This window comes from Mobula hypostoma, chromosome 25 (assembly GCF_963921235.1).
Source record: "Mobula hypostoma chromosome 25, sMobHyp1.1, whole genome shotgun sequence".
Taxonomy (NCBI): Eukaryota; Metazoa; Chordata; class Chondrichthyes; order Myliobatiformes; family Myliobatidae; genus Mobula; species Mobula hypostoma.
In genome coordinates, this window is record NC_086121.1 from 6,577,905 (window position 1) to 6,596,177 (window position 18,273).

At 39.2% G+C, this 18,273-nt stretch overlaps 1 protein-coding gene across 4 annotated transcripts in view; it reads right to left on the reverse strand.

Annotated features, from left to right (window-relative positions):
• Window positions 1–18,273, reverse strand: part of rerea (arginine-glutamic acid dipeptide (RE) repeats a) — a 659,533-nt gene that overhangs the window by 293,401 nt on the left and 347,859 nt on the right. For all 4 annotated transcript variants that reach the window (XM_063033173.1, XM_063033174.1, XM_063033176.1 and 1 more), the window contains exons 4-6: window positions 17,716–17,821; window positions 7,972–8,068; window positions 7,765–7,869 (exon numbers count right to left, since the gene is read on the reverse strand). In XM_063033173.1, coding sequence (XP_062889243.1) covers window positions 7,765–7,869; window positions 7,972–8,068; window positions 17,716–17,821 — 308 coding nt within the window. The remainder of the gene's footprint in view (window positions 1–7,764; window positions 7,870–7,971; window positions 8,069–17,715; window positions 17,822–18,273) is intronic.

Consider the following 18,273-nt stretch of genomic DNA (forward strand, 5'->3'; position numbering starts at 1 on the left):
AAACATTGGCACAACCCAGTGTCATCACCAAAACAAAATAAACACACGACAGCATTTTTAAAAAACTTTTTATTATCTATGCCCCTCTTTCTGCACTTCTAAACAGGAGACCTCCCCCCACCCCACCCCCCTACAAACAGCAACAAAATACATGGACAGGATGTATCTTGGTGCTGCTGATCAAGAATAAATAATTAAAGCTAATCCACGCCTTGTTCTCTGAAATGACTGGGATCTCCTAATTATACTAATGGGGCTGACAGATGTCACTGTAATAATTCATTTGTGACATGACAGCACTGATCTATGAGTTCAAATCTGTGGTTGAAGTTTCAATCAAGAACTGCAGATGTGTTACTATTTTTAACACACCTAACCAGTAAGCACTGCGAAAGATTTGATAAAGAACTTTCAAATTGTTTTAAAATGTGGACTTAATATTTTGCCAGTGCCAGGAATCTCTTAGGTTAAAGCAATCTAAGGATCAGAAATGACCAGTACACAAACAGTAGCCTTACGTAAAATGTTCTACTTTAGAAATACTTGAATAAAGGAATACCAACAAAGTAGTTTCAAATCACAACACTCCTCATTGGGGAGGAGGTACATGATCCTAAAGTAACACACTCAACTTCTTATGATCAGCTTCTTCCACTCTACCATCAGATTTTTGAATGGACAATGAACCAACGCATGAACACTACCTTATTATTTTTTGACTCTCTGTTTGCAATACTTATTTCATTTATTTGTTAATATATGTCTCATTATAATTTATATAATTTATGTATTGCAATGTACTTTTGCTGCAAAACAACAAATTTCACGATGTCTGCCAGTGTTTAACCTGATTGTGATACTGCTTAAATACTGAAAGAACAACGGCTCCCTCCTGAGCTATGCGCAGCCCAACATTATGTCCAGAAGCCAAAATATGTTTTATATATCAAAGCGCCACAGCCTTTGTTCCAGACAAGTTCGTCAGTGAATGTGGTGAAATCACACACAGCTTTATATATAATCACTGAACCGAACATTTTGTTTCACATTTTAAAGAAGGCTAATCTCCAATGAGGGTGGCAGTAAATCTGTTAAATCTGCCATTTCAGGAATAAGCAAAATCATTTCTAACAGATGATATCCTGCCTTGCTTTTCACTTTTGCACACCAGGGGCCAATTAAACAGTGGTATGCAAAGCTTTCTAAAAACTTTGGAAAAATCCTGGCACCACAGTAGACTTATTTTTCATTTCTGCTGATCAGGAAAAGCTGACTGACCTGTCAGCTGCATTCAATCTGTAAAAACAGCTTCCAATAAATAACAACGCATGCATGGAGTACTGATCTTCCTATTCCACAGAATACTTCAGCACTGACAACAGAAAACCTGCAAAAAGTTTTAAATTCAGCTAGCTCCATCATGGGCACCAGCTTCCCCAACATTGAGGACATCCTCAAAAAGTGATGACTCAAAAAGGTATATTTTTCAGGAAGGACCCCCATCACTCAGGACATGCCTTCTTCTCAGTGCTACCGTCAAGCAGAAGGTACAGGAGCCTGAAGATACACACTCAGCATTATCCCATTTCTGAATGGCCAACGTTTGCTCTTTTTTTGCACTAGTTACTTAAATTTAATTTATATCTATCGATCTACACAAACCCATATTTTTTTATATTTTATATATACACACACACACACATATATAAATACACACACATTTATTTATTTATTATTGTAATTTATAATTTTTATGTATAAGAATGCATTGCTGCTGCAAAAACAACAAAATTCATGACATTATGCCGGCGATATTAAACCTGATTCTGATTCCAAATCTGAATGAACTGCATTTGGTGACATGCATAAATCATACAAGTTTATGATATGCAAGGTGTTCTGGGGATGGGAAAGGTTGGAGATGGGGAGTGAAAACAGGACCTATTTTCTATGGGGCACTAGCAATGAACTTGTTGATATTCAAAAAATTATGTGGTCTTATCAGTGTTAAGTTTGTCTTGTTTTTTTGTGATATCACTCTGGAGGAACATTGTATCATTTCTTAATGCATGCATGCATTTCTAAATGACAATAAACGAGAACTGAGTGTCCTCATAATCTAATCTAAATTTAAACCCAGTATCCAAAAGCCAAAAGGGAATGAACCGATTTTGTATTTGTGTATTTTAAGGACATCAGCATTTGTTGGTCATCTTCTCAACTACAAAATTGCAATTTCAATTGCTCCTCTTTCCTTAGATTGTTCATTATTGACTACAAAAGGATTAAAATGGGACTTTTTCTAGTTATTTTAACAAGGTCTAGCAAACTGAAGCAATTAGCATGTGCTTTGGTTTCTGTTAAAGGGGAGTTTAATGTGCTGACTGAATACAGACTCATTGGTGTTATCCTGTTGAATAGTGTCTTTGTTAACTGACTAGACAACATGTTAATTGCCTGTCAACAGAACACTCTCAGCAAATTGAATGGAACTTTGATGAATTGGCTGAATGAAATGGACAGAGGAAATGCTGCAGATTTTCATTAAATAGTCCATAAAATGCTATAAAGGGCTGAAGATTTGAAAAATTCTACTCTTTATAGCGCCAGCCTGTAATCCCCGCCACTGCCTAGAAGGAGTTTATATGTTCTTGAGACGACCATGTGGATTTCCTCTGGATGCTCCAGTTTTCTCCCACATTCCAAAGATGGTCAATTTAGGTTTGTGGGCATGCTATGTTGGCACAAAAGCGTGGCAATACTTGCATATCGTCTGCATATCCTCGACATAAATGGCACATTTCACTGTATGTTTCAATGTACATGTGACAAACAAAGCAATATAAAGCATGCAGACATGCTCAAGAGGTCCAGTTGCTGGTCAGACCAAGCATTATAGTAGAGAAGAAATGTGATCAACATAACTTTGACCATAGGACGTTTGTTGATGCCAGATGGGCAAGTTTGAGTATCGCAGAATCTGCTCATCCTCTGGGATGTTCACGCACAACTGTCTCTAGGGTTCACAGGGAATGGTGCGATAAACAAAAAACATGCAGTGAATGGAAGTGCTGTGGCCGAAAAAGCCTTGTTAATGAGTGAGGTCAGAGAATGGCCAGGCTAATTTGAGTAGACAGGAAGGTAACTCAGATAACTACACATTACAACAGTGGTCTGCAGAGGAGCATCACTGAATACACAACACATCAAACCTTGAAGTGGATGGCCGTCATGAGCAGAAGACCACAAACACTCTTTATTAGGTATAGAATGCTATATAAAAAAGGAAAAGCCATGAATATGAAATTTAAAAAATGTGAATTTTGATTAGGAGAAACAAGGAGATAAACAAGGCAGGTTTCCAACGCACATTTCATATCAAAGTTGCTGGTGAACGCAGCAGGCCAGGCAGCATCTCTAGGAAGAGGTACAGTCAACGTTTCAGGCCGAGAGGGTCGCGGCCTGAAACTTCGACTGTACCTCTTCCTAGAGATGCTGCCTGGCCTGCTGCGTTCACCAGCAACTTTGATGTGTGTTGCTTGAATTTCCAGCATCTGCAGAATTCCTGTTGTGTGCACATTTCATATGCCTTTCAGGAGATAATTTACAGCTAAGTACTTCTAGGGCCAGCACAGTAGCACAGGGTTTAGTGCAACACTTTATGGCACAAGAATTCAATTCCCACCGCTGTCTGTAAGAAGTTTGTATGTTCTTTCCATGACTGCATGAGTTTCCTCCAGGTTCTCTGGTTTCCTCCCACATTCCAAAGACATACCAGTTAAAATTAGTGAGTTGTGAGCATGTTGTGTTGGCAGCAGAAGCGTAGTGACACCTGTGAACTGTCCAACACAATCCTTGCTGATGCAAACACAAGGAAATCTGCAGATGCTGACATTTCAAGCAACACGCATTGAACATTGACTTCTCTAACTTCCGTTAATGCCCCACATATATATATACACACACACACACACATACAGTTGGCCCTCCTTATCCGCGAGGGATTGGTTCCAGGACCTCTCGCGGATACCAAAAAATGTGGATGCTCAAGTCCCTTATTCAACCTAAATGCGGTAGACCTTAGGACCCAGCGGAACCCCGGACCTTAGTTAACTTGTCTCAATGCGGTGGGCATTAGGACCCGGCGGCGGAACTCTGAATCCGTAGTGTTTCTGTTCACGAAAATAATCACGATCGTGCTTTAAAATAAAGTGAAAATAATACAGCAATCGGAAAGAGGTGAAACACCATCGGTCATTGGAAAAGCGTTGGGTTACAGTCAGTCAACGATCGGAACAATTTTAAAGGATAAAGTGAGAAAATCTCTGCCCCAATGAAAGCTACAATTATTACTAAGCAACGCAGTGGTTTAATTATTAGGTTTCGGGGTTTTGGGTTTTTGATCCTCACATCAACCCGGCAGGGATGGGCAGTGTGCTCGGGAGCGATCTGTCACTGGATCGAACTCGGGAATTTCCGTTCCCGAGCCCGGCACTGAAACATACGTTTCTTAAATGTTTTATATGCATAGAAAGGTAAAATATATACTATATACTAAGACAAACGTTTGACTAACTCACTCTAAATAATACCGGATGTACCTGTTCCGACTTGCTCAGTAAGAGAACCTCTGGTTTTTTTTCAATCCCGATCCACGATAACCTACACACATCCTCTCGTATACTTTAAATCATCTCTAGATTACTTATAATACCTAATACAATGTTAATGCTATGTAAATAATTGTTATACTGCATTGTTTAGGGAATAAGGACAAGAAAAAAAAGTCTGTAAATGTTCGAACAAGTGTTGGAAGAGCAGTTCTGATTTCTCGATTTGCGGTTGGTTGAATTTGCGCATGCAGAACTCGCAGATAAGGAGGGCCAACTGTATGTGTATATATATTCTTTTTCTCTTTCTCCTTTTTCTCCCTCTGTCCCTCCCACTATACCCCTTGCCCATCCTCTGGGTTTTTCCCCCTCTCCCCTGTTCTTTCTCCCTAGGCCTCCTGTCCCATGATCCTCTCATATCCCTTTTGCCAATCAACTGTCCAGCTCTTGGCTCCATCCCTCCCCTGCCTGTCTTCTCCTATCGTTTTGGATCTCCCCCTCCCCCTCCCACTTTCAAATCTCTTACTAGCTCTTCCTTCAGTTAGTCCTGACGAATGGTCTCAGCCCGAAACGTCAACTGTACCTCTTCCTAGAGATGCTGCCTGGCCTGCTACAATCCTTGCTGATTTCATTTGATACAAACGGCGTATTTCATTGCACCTTTAAATGTGCATACAACAAAGTGTCATCACTGCTGCATTACAGGATCCAGTACAAATCTCGTTCAATAAAGAGATTACTATATATGATAGACTGAACAACTAAAAACGATTTGCACACATGAAACCTTGGAGAAATAGTGTACTTTCTTCATTTCACACTACCACATCTGGATCAGATGAGGTGTGAAAGATGTTGTCAGAAAGTAAACCTTGTTACAAGATGAAACTAATAAAGAATTACTATAAGGAAATCTATATAGGTATATATAGATTTATACAGGTATATATAAAGGCAGGTATATATAGGACCCTGGTCAGACCCCACTTGGAGTACTGTGTTCAGTTCTGGTTGCCTCACTCTTGGAAGGATATGGAAACCTTAGAAAGGGTGCAGAGGATACTTACAAGAATATTGCCTGGATTGGGGATCATGCCTTATGAGGATAGGTTGAGTGAACTCGGCCTTTTTTCCTTGGAGTGATGGAGGATGAGAGGTGACCTGATAGAGGTGTATAAGATGATGAGAGGCATTGATCGCGTGGATAGTCAGAGGTTTTTTCGCAGGGCTGGAATGGCTAGCATGAGAGGACACAGTTTTAAGGTGTTTGGCAGTAGGTACAGAGGAGATGTTAGGGGTAAGTTTTTTTACACAGAGAGTGGTGAGTGCCTGCCAGCGACGGTGGTGGAGGTGGATACGATAGGGTCTTTTCAGAGACTCCTGGACAGTTACATGGAGCTCCGAAAAATAGAGGGCTAAGGGTAACCCTAGGTAATTTCTAAGCTAAGGACATATTCTGCACAGCTTTGTGGGCCGAAGGGCCTGTAATGTGCTGTAGGTTTTCTATGTTTCTATGTTTTCTAAATCAGTTTTAACTCCGTCCTGAGTGAAACTATTTTTTTTTACATTGTTTCATCTGGCAAAACAATTGATAATAGACTCTTCCATCTGACAGTTTCTCTATCGTACATCACAGACTGATTCTCTGACGTAAATAGTCTTTTTTTTGAAGTACAGATCAAAAGAGATTTGGCAATTTAGATCGGTTTTCAGATTGAAAGTTTTCAGACAGTGGAGAGTATTCTGATTGGTTACATCACAGCCTGGTACAGAGTGTCCAAAGAACAAGATCTTAAGTGGTTGCAGAAGGTTATGGACTCAGCCAATTTCATCAGATGCAGAATCCTCCCTGCCATTTATTTATTTTTGTAACTTATTGCAATTGTTATGTCTTATACTGTACTGCTGCTGCAGAACAAGTTTTCATAACATAGGTCAGTGATAATAAACCAGATTTTGATTCTGCATCAATATGCATGATATGCAGTACAATGGATATTGTCAATTGTTCTCACAACTTGGTAATCCATACATGTCACTACTTCATATTTGTTCAAGATGGTGATTAAAATTCTGACATTCAAAATCATATACTAATGTTTTCCCACTATTTAAGTTTCATATTCCAACCTTAAAACATCATGGAAATATTATTAGTAACACTACATAGATTGAGAAAATTCAAAACAAGAACATTTTTATACTAATCTAATCACTGTACAAAAAACACAAAAAAATTGTAAAATTCAAATTGCTTTAAGTAGGGCCACATTAATAGACACAAATATAATGGAGTACAAATTTAATTCCCCATTTCTAGCAATGCCATCTCTGCATTTGTGAGCAGTAGCCTTGAACATAAAGGAAGGTACATTTTCTCTCAGGATGTGCACAGGTCAGTGTGATGTTGGAGTGAAGTTATTCATATATTCAGTGAGGGCAAGGGATGAAGGAAGAAAGAAAAAAGAGGATACAGTATCTTGAGAAATTGATAACAGCAAAACCCATCATTGTTAATTTGCTACAGCACTAAGCAGGGAATTTTAATGTGCAGCTTTTTGATTTCATAGTTATTCCGTCAGTTTAGCTTACTACTTGATATCCTTTGCGATGTCTCTCACATCTTCATCGGCTTTGTCAAGGAATCAGGCAGAACCAGTCTCTATATTTGAACCAATGAAGTTTTGCACAGTTGTTCATCACTTCTGTCAAAATGAGTATTACTCCTTAGATAAAAACAGAAAACTCTGGAAATACTCAGCTTGTTTTTATCTGTTTATATTTTAGATTTTTTCCACCGAGGTTGGGCGAGACCAGAACTAGAAGTCATAGGTTAAGGGTGAAAGGTAAAATATTTAAGGGAAACATGATGGGGAACTTCTACACTCAAGAGGGTGGTGAGAGTGTGGAACGAGCTGCCAGCAAAATGTGGTGTATGTAGGTTAGATTTCAAAAGTTATGAGAAGCTTGGATAAGTATATAATGGGAGAGGTCTGGAGGACTATGGTCCAGTGCAGGTTGATGGGTCTAGGCAGAAAGAGATTGGCACGGACTAGATGGGCTGAGGGGTCTGTTTCTGCATTGTAGTGTTCTACAACTCTGTAGCTATTTCCAATATCTGCAGGTTTTTGATTTTCAAATATCACTGCCTTACCTCGTCTCTGGGTTGTAGCCTAAGATATAAAAGAACTGGTCTGGTCGTGGCTTGAATTCTCTCGCAGCAAAAATGTCAGAAAAGTGAATAATATTGCATTTCCCTCTGCAAGGAAAATAAAAGTTACAATTGATTGTCCTGACAACATTATAAAAGTAATTAATATTTCAATTTTGTTGCTTTATCAGATTAATTAGTGAAACTTGCCTGAGTGCTGCAGCATGATAGGTGTCGACATAATCCGAAATGAAGAGCTCCCGACTTCTAATCACTGGGTCTGTGATCACAAGCTCACGGCCAGAATCTATAGGAAATGTAATTATGTATGTAAATAATTCTCGCAAGTATTTAGTTAAAATTCAGATGTAGGATAAATGTTAGAAAATGCTAATATAATTGAATACTTGTAATAAACAGTTCCCCAAGGGGAAGTTTTATGAGAGAAGAAAACAACAGGCCTTGACAAATGAGAGAGAAAAATATCATAAAACAGAGCCCAACTCAGAGTGACCTAGAGGTGGCAGCTCTGCATTTGAAAGAGAGTTGTGGAGAAATTTATCAAATGATATAATTTATAATCCCTTATCATCAAAACCTTTTGCAATTTTCACAACTTTCTTCATTTTATGCTATCAAGATTATTTTGCAGTAACTATTGAAGCAATGATTCTTTTTATTAAATGTTACATTTTTGAGATACAGTGCAGGATCAGCCCTTCTGGCCCCTCGAGCTGAGCTGCTCAGCAACCACCAATTTAACCCTAGCCTAATTACAGGACTAGTTACAATCACCAATTAACCTATCAACTGGTACATCTTTGGACCATGGGAGGAAACCCACTGAGTCATGGGGAGAACGTACAAGCTCCTTACATACACTGGCGAGAATTGAACCTAGGTAACTGGTACTGTAAAGCATTATACTAATCACTGCTACTATGGCGCTACAAAGAAATGAAACACCTAATCAAATCTTGTGTGTTGACGCTCTCAGGTTAGAGGAGCAACACCTCATATTATGTTGAAGCAGCCTCCAACCTGATGGCATGAACATTGATTTCTCAAACTTCAGGTACTTTTTGCCCCTCTTCCTTCTTTCTTTTTCCTTTCCCAATTCCAACTGACTTCTTGCCCCTTCTCTTCTCTCACCTGCCCATCACCTCCTTCTGGTGCTCCTTCTCATCCTTTCCCCCATGGTCCACTTCCCTCTCCAATCAGATTCCTTCATCAGCCCTTTACCTCGTCTACTGAACCCTTTCCAGCTTCTTACTTCATCCCCTCTCCCCCACCCACCTACCTTCTGCCTTATCTGGTTTCACCTATCACCTTCTAGTCTATACTCTTTCCCCTCCCACCACCTGCTTATTATGGCCTAACCCCCACTTTCTTTCCAGTCTTGAGAGAGTATGAAACGTTGACTGTTTATTCCCCTCCATAGATGCTACCTGACTTGATGAGTTCCTCCAGAATTTTGTGTGTGCTGCTCTGGATTTTCAGTATTTGGTATTTACATTCAAGTATCGGGTGCTAACTAACGTCTATTTTACCTAATATTCAAACTTCTTTATTTAATGTTACGAAATTCACTAACCGGCTTTTTTAATTTGTGGAAAAGCAGATGATCTGCCAAGCAGAGACAGAATAATTCCAGTTGATTGCATGTCCATCTGCATTGTTACTTCTGGATAGTTTGACGGAGAGAAATTTCTCCCCACAATGGAATTCCAAACTTACATCAACATTTCCTGTTTATACAGACTATCTAATATTGCAGTCCCAAGACAAGTCCTTAAATATACAGTACCACCAACTCAAAATTGTTAAGTTGAGATTCCCATATTTTTCACATACATACATGTGCATCACAGTTTGAGTGTGTGTTCCCACATTTTCATCTGAGTATTGCAACTACTGGTACAGAGAATGCAGGACCACATGAAAATCCAGCTAATATGACACAGCCTTCTCCTGCAAAACTACTGTTAGCACCTTTTTGCTGTGTTCGTTATGAGGGAGAGTACAGAGTACACACATCAGTACTGCAGCATGGAGGATATCCAACTGAAGTTTATTGCTAAGCTGCTTGTACAATATGTGAACTCCTCCCATGTGGGAGCGGCTCACTGATTGACATTGGAATGCCATGGTCAACTACCATAACACTTTTAAAGCTACATTTTTCAGCAAGATGAATTTCATACTTGAGTTGTCAGCACTTACAATATATTCTTTAAACAATCCTTTGAAAATCTCTTTCAAAGTTTTTATATGTTTAAACAAACACTTCCCAAATTATCTTAAAAAGAATTCTACTGTTTCAAGCTTCTTGCCCCTTCCTTTCCAGTCCTGATGGAGGGATATCCTTTTATTCTGAGGCTCTGTCCTCTAGTTTTAGACTTCACTCTTCTGGAAACCTCCTCTCCATATCCACTCTGTCTGGACTCTGTCTAGGTCTTTCAATCTTTCAATATTCGGTAGGTGCTACTGAGATTTTGCAACCCCCCCCCCACCATTCTTCTAAACTCCAGTGAGTACAGGTGAGAACCATCAAAAGCTCATCATATGTTAATCCTTTCATTCCTGGAATTATTTTCATGAACCTCTTCTGATCAGATGCTGCCTGAACTGCTGGGTTCCTTCAGCAGTTTGTGTGTTGCTACTGCTTTCAGCTTGCTATTTCTACCAAAGAAAAACACTAACGTATTTAGTTGAAGACATCTGTAATTAACATTATTTACCTTTTCCTCATTATGAGGCAGCAACAATTTGCAGGATTGAGTGCAGGAGCAGAGAAAGCCAACTAGAACTATTTTGCTTCAGCTAATATGGATTGGTGGGTGGCAGGGTGGAGATACATCTCTACCAGAGGAGATGTCAGCCACTTAGCCTGTAGGTCTGCTGGCCTGCAGGTCACCCTTGGCAAGGTGTAGCACCTGCTTAACACCCACCCCCAATCAGGGTCACATGAAGCCATGGGAGCAGGTAGTGGATAGTCATACAAGCAGCTGGTACATATCACAAGTCCTGGTTATGTGACCACTGACGTCAGGCAGACAATCTTTGAAAAGTATCTGTCTTGTAACGACACTGCTCAGAAGAAGGCAATGGCAAACCATTTCTGTAGAAAGATTTATCAAGAACAATCACGGTCATGGAAAGACCATAATCACTCACTTTATACAACACAGCACATAATGAATGAATGAATGAACGAATATGGATTGGAAGCTATGATTACAATTTAGATTTGATGAAAAAAAAATCAAACTAATTTACTAACAAAACTTGTGCAGTCTTTCAGGAGCAGCAGCAGTTCACAGGCCATTTAATACTCAATAAAAATGAACTATGGACACCTTTGATAACACATTATCAAAGTGATGAGGGCGAGTAGTGATGAGATCACACTGATTTATCTTCAGAAAGAAATCTTTCAAGAAAATCTTTAAATTCAGTCAAACAGAAACAATTAATTCCAGTATTTTCTCATTTTACTTCCAGGTATACCTTATTCATTATATTCACTCAGACTAATATTCTTTGTATTTTAATACCGAAACACTTCTATGATGTGTAGGCTAATAGTAATTCTTTCAAATGCACATTATCCAGAATGCAAAATGGTTGCTGTTCTGAAGGAAGACCAGAGGACAGCATATTATAACACATACATATTACAATTCACAAATCATACTAGACACAGTTAAAACTCTCTATAATTGATTAAATGATAATTTGTGCCATAGTTCATTACTTGTCAAAACAAGTATCACTTCCTTAAACTAAAACAGAAAATGCTGGAAATCGCTGTTTTTATTTCCGGCATCTTTATATTTTATTGTCGCCAAACAATTGATACTAGAACGTACAATCATCACAGCGATATTTGATTCTGCGCTTCCTGCTCCCTGGATTACAAATTGACAGTAAATATTAAAAATGTAAATTATAAATCATAAATAGAAAATATAAAAGTGGAAAGTAAGGTAGTGCAAAAAAACCGAGATGCAGGTCCAGATATTATTTTTAATATCCGGACCTGCAGCTTTTATTCGATTTCAAATAACATACATTAGTCCTCATCGAGTGGTCAGCAGTGTAAACAGTGCTCAACATATTGATGCAATTACAAAAAAGGCATAACAGTGGCTATATTTCATTCGGAGTTTGAGGAGATTTGGTATGTCATCAAAGACTTTAGCAAATTTCTACAGATGGAGAACGTTCTTAACTAGTTGCATCACTGCCCGACATAGGGAGGCCAATGCACAGGATTGGAAAAAGCGACAGGGTTGTAAACTCAGCCCACCCCATCTTGGGTAACAGCCTCCTCAGCATCAAGGATATCTTAAGAAGGCAGCATCTATCACTAAGGACCCCTACCACCCAGGATATGCTCTCTTCTCATTATTACTATCAGGGAGGAGCTAAAAGAACCTGTAGACACACACTCAATGTTTTAGGAACAGCTTCTTCCCCTCTGGCATTAGACTTTTCAACAGTCCATGAAGCCAAGAACACAATCTCACTATGTTGCACATTATTATTTTTCAAGTATTGCACTGCACTGCTGTCATGAAACAACAAATTTCATGACATGTCAGTGATAATAAACCTGATTCTGATTCTGAAATATTACCTCCTTACCTCATCTCTGGGGTGTAATCTGGATAGGTAAAACTAACTACTAAGGTTCAAGTCCCAGTCTTTACAGAATTAAAATACCCTTAGTTTAGATTATGATAATGGTTCATACTGCCCAGGATAACGTACAGTAATGGAGCGGAATCACTCCCAAAATTGTGAACTTTGGCCTAATTCAACAGTGATGCCCTAAACATGATGCGTTCCGGGTGACCTTTCTCAACTCACCTGAAGTTTGGCCGTGTAGAAGAGATATCACAGGGCCCTGAACATCTGGAGAAAAGCAGTCTTATAAGAGTGAGCAGAGTGAAGCAGGCATAAAATTTTCAAAAGGAAGGTTAAAAAGACAGTGCTTTCCCTTTACATGTCCCAACTGGTCAGTTTTTAAATCTTTAAAGAAAAATTATTAATTGAAAGAATATGATTTTAAGTCCAACTAGCAACTGCTAACTGGCTCTTCATCAAAGCAGAAATGCTCTGAGAGTCAAAGGATGTAATGAAGCTCAAGCTGCTATCTATTCACCAATGAGATCTCTATTTATGGACCATCAGGGAGAGTTCTCTCTTTCAGCACAAAAGGTGTCTAGTCAACCCTTACTTTGTTCACAGGGTTAAAATATACCAGGAACTGTTTTAACCAGGATGGCTGCCAGTCAGTCTGAACCAACTTTGCAGCAATCACTCAATTTATGCAAGTCAATCAGATGTTAAGACCACACCTGTTTCTCTTCTATTTTAATGTCAGAAAACTTATCTTTCATGAACTTCATACCATGAACCCCACCAACAAGACCCTGCAAAGGATTGTGGCGACTGCTGAGAAGATCATCAGGGTCTCTCTTCCACCCATCCAAGATATTTATCAGCAACGCTGCATACACAGGGCCCTTAGCATTGTAATGGATCCCTCCCATCCATCCAACAATCTCTTTGATCTTCTACCATCAGGCAGGAAGGCACACACTGTTAGGATAAGAAACAGTTTCTTCCCCAAGGCCATGAGACTCCTGAAGTCCCTGCCACACCCAGGTCTCATTACACATGAAGCACCCCAGTAGCATTATACTGCTTACTTTTTGAACTTGCATTGTAAATACACCTGATGCTACATATCAATCTTCTTGAATAGATTTAATTATTTGTTAATTTATTTGTGGTAATATTATATTACAAGTTGTGTGTTTACTGTACTGTGCACCTTGGTCCGGAAGAACATTGTTTTGTTTGGCAGTACATATGTGTATGGCTGAATGACTATAAACTTGAACTTGAACTTGGAATGGGGCTATTTAAAACAAACTTTCAAACATTCCATCAGTCAAAATAACCTCTTTAATTTTACAACTACCAGAATACTGAACTACTGGACTATCACTCAAAACCTCTGGAAGAGTAAATTAACAGATGTACTCATTAACCGATGCACCAGACTTTATTTGGTGACAACTTTAGTTGAAATTTCACTCCCGTAATGATTAGATTTTCATTGTGATTTCCCTCTCCAGCCACAGTGAAAAATTTTATTTCACTCAAGACTGACAAAGACAATGAAATAATGAGTTTTTCAAGAAGAATACAGTTTTTAAGACACACACACACACAGTTTTTGCAATTATTCCATGGTTGTATTAAATATAGTGACAAATGTACAGATCTTTGCAGCAAATAATAATAAAAATTACAAATTAAAAATTTTCAATGAATGCATTATGCATAAAGTCACTACTTGAAAGGGTCACTTCGTTTAATGTAACAACAATTTCAAGACCCTTAATAAAATAACGTGTGTCTTTGGTGGAGGCATTTCACTCTCGTAAAGTGAAATGTCCCACCATTACCCACATACAGGTGCATCATACCTCCAGCTGTAAGATTCAAAAACATAGCTGTTTTAATGTTTTTCATAACTTTGGGACATCAGAGCTTAAGGTTGCTCAGGCTATTTTGAATGTGCGGAAGTTAAAAGGTGATCTCTCCATTATTCACATCATGATGCCATCTGCCTTTATCTAATCCCATGCCTTCAAAGGAAATTAACACACTCAAATACATGCAACTAAGGCAATTATTATTAGACCATTAACCATAAGTAAACAAGCAACACAATCTGCCAAATTTCTCTCTGAATGAATTATCTAATTCTGTCATTTAGCCCAAGCCCAGGACAAAGTTCGGTAAAAGAATAATACCTTTAAATGACCAGACAACCTTTGAAGTAACATACAGGATGCGTAGGTAAGTTTAAACAAAATCAAGTATGGTTAGTGGAACATTAGTAAATAAATGAAAGATAAGGTTTAGTAGTACCTATCATGTAATTACAGTGCCTATAAAAAGTGTTCACTTCACATCTCCCCCCTACCCCAGGTTTTACAACACTGAATCACAGTGGATTTAATTTGGCTGTTTTTGACACTGATCAACAGAAAAAAACTCCTTTGTGTCAAAGTGAAAACAGATCTCCATAAAGTGATCGAAGTTAATTACAAATATAAAACCCAAAATAATTGATTCCACAAGTATTCACCCCATTTAATATGACACACCAAATCATCACTGGTACAGCCAATTGGTTTTAGAAATCACATAATTAGTTAAATGGAGATCACCTGTGTGAGTCAAGGTGTATTAAATTGATTGTGGTAAAAATACACTTGTATCTAGAAGATCCAACTGCTGGTGAGTCAGTCTCCTGGCAAAAACTCCACCATGGAGACAAAAGAACAGTCCAAGCAACTCCGCGAGAAGGTTACTGAAAAGCTCATCAGGAGATGGATACAAGAAATTTTCCAAGTCAACGAATATCACTTGGAGTATAGTTAAGTCAATCACCAAGAAATGGAAAGAATATGGCACAGCTATAAATCTGCCTCCAGCAGGCTGTCCTCAAAAACTGAATGACTGTGCAAGGGGACTAGTGAGGGAGGCCACCAAGAGACCTATGACAACTCTGAAGGAGTTACAAGCTTCAGTGGCTGAGATAGAGAGACTGCACATACAACTGTTGCCTGGGTGCTTTAGTAGTCGCAGCTTTATAGGAGAGTGGCAAAGAAGAAGCCACTGTTGAAAATAACTTCCATGAGATCTCAGCTGGAGTTTCCCAGAAGGCATGTGGGAGACTCTGAAGTCAGCTGGAAGGAGGTTCTGTGGTCTGATGAAACAAAAATTGAGCTTTCTGACCATCACACTAAATGTTATGTTTGGTGTAAGCCAAGCACGCACATCATCAAAAACACACCATCCCTATCGTGAAGCATGGTGGCGGGTGCATCATGCTGAGGGGATGCTACACTGCAGCAGGCCCTGGAAGGTTTATGAAGGTAAAGGGTAAAATGAATGCGGCAAAACATTGGGAAATCCTGGAAGAAAACCTGATTTAGTCTACAAGAGAACTGCAACTTGGGAGAAGATTTGTTTTCCAGCAAGACAGTGACCCCAAGCATAAAGCCAAAGCTACACAAGAATGGCTTAAAAGCTACAAAGTTCATTTCCTGGAGTGGCCAAGTCAGAGTCCAGACCTCAACTCAATCCAATTGAGAATTTGTAGCTGGACTTAAAAAAGGTGTTCACTCACGACCCCCATGCAGTCTACGGAGTTTGAGCCGTTTTGTAAAGAAGAATGGGAAAAAATTGCAGTGTCCAGATGTGCAAAGCGGATAGAGAACTATTGACACAGACTCAAGGCTGTAATTGCTGCCAAAGGCGCGTTTACTAAATACTGGCTTGAATGAAAGGGGTGAATACTTATGCAATCAATAGTTTTGTACTTTAAATTTGTAATTAATTTAGATCACTTCGTACAGATCCATTTTCACTTTGACAGGAAAATCTTTTTTCTGTTGGTCAGTGTCAAAAAGCCAAATTAAACCCACTGTGATTTAATGGGGGTGGGTAAATACTTTTTATGGGCACTGTATATCCAAGAAGTGGGCAATCTATTTTCCCAATGCAAGATATCTTCTAATATTTATTGCAACACATTCAAAATGCTGGAGGAACTCAGCAGATCAGGCAGCATCTTTTGGGGGGGGGGTACAACAGTCGACATTTGGGGATGAGACCTTTCATCATAACCACATCAAATTATACTATATTTCATAATTATGGAGCTACTGATATTACAGGATTTGAGACTTCTCCTGTGTTCCAATCTTTCATCATGGCTTCAAAATGGTTATAGAATATAGGGGTCTTTTGGTATAGACATATTGAAAATAAGTTGGATGAAATGGTTGACTCCAGTCTGCCAGAATACAAGTAGAAATTTGTCACAGATCAGAATTCTTTTTTAAAACTAATAGCTCTAGGAGTCAAATGCATTTGTATAGTGAATGAAGTTGACCTATTTTGTCTCTCAGTACCCAGTTCAGCTTGTCCACATCACAAAAAAATGCATACAGATGCATGTATTCTGAGGATATACCTTTGAAAAAAAGTATGACAAACCACTAACACAGGAGATTCTGCAGATGCTGGAAATCCAGACTAACACACACAAAATGCTGGAGGGACTCAGCAAGTCAGGCAGCATCTATGGAAAGAAATGACCATGGGGGGAAAGGGAAGGAGGAGGGATGCCAGAGGGAGGTGATAGGCAGGTGAGGAGAAGAGGTAAGAGACCAAAGTGGGGAATAGAAGAAGGGGGAAGGGAAAGGAAAAACATTACCAGAAGTTGGAGAAGTTGATGTTAACACCATCAGGTTGGAGGCTACCTGGATGTAGTATGAGGTGTTTCTCCTCCACACTGAGTGGATTCATCGTGGCAAAAGAGGAGGCCAAGGATCGACATGTCAGAAAAGGAATGGGGAGAGGAATTAAATTGGTTGGCCATCAGGAAATTCTACTTTCGCAGATGAAACGCAGGTGCTCGACAAAGCGGTCCCCCAATTTACATTAGGTCTCACCAATGAAGAGAAGGCCACATTGGGAGCATAGGATACAAAAGACGACCCCAACAGATTCACAGGTGAAGTGTTGCCTCACCTGGAAGAATTATTTGGGGCATTGAATGGAGATAAGGGAGGAGGTGAATAGGCAGGTGTAGCATTTCTGTCACTTGCAGGGACATGTGCCAGAAGAGAGATTAGTGGGGAGGGACAAATAGACAAGGGAATCATGGAGGGAGCAATCTCTGCAGAAAGCGGAGAGTGGGGGTGGGGGTGGAGGTAAAGATGTGTTTGGTGGTGGGATCCCACAGAAGATGACAAACCACTGCCATCAGAAGAATTAGAGGAGAAGGAACTTATGAAAAGGTAATTAGAGGGAAAAGATTGAATGTCTCATGGTAATAAGGGTTATAGTACTCACCATTCTCATTATGCCGGTCCTGAACTAGATGTTGGTAGACTGAATCAGGCACCTCTGATTGGCGATAGTACCACTTGACATTCATTAGCAGATGGTCCCGTTTGCTCTGAAATGTTAAACATCAGCAGGCTAAATAAATGAAATTATAAAAGGAACAATATTAGCTCTTTTCTTTGCACTGTGCTAATAGAAATGAGCATGAATTTGGTATTTATATAATAAATAATTGTAATCAGATCATAGACGAATTCATCAGAAAGCAAATGCAAGTTTAAACAATACTTACTGAAATATTCCAGTTAAGACCAGCACACTAACAATGACATACATGACCATATGGCTTCAAACCTTTAGCTTTTTCCGCATCAACAACAGCACATGATTCATTCTATTGCAAAGCTGCCTTGGACTACAGTTCCTCTTCACCTTTCATCAAAATCAGTGTTTCAGGACATGTTAGAAGACTATGTATGTGCATTGGATGGGAGGGACAGGGCTTGCTTTGCCATTGTTGCTTTGTTGCTACCTGTGTTCTGCTTTTTTGTGTTCTCTGTTGCT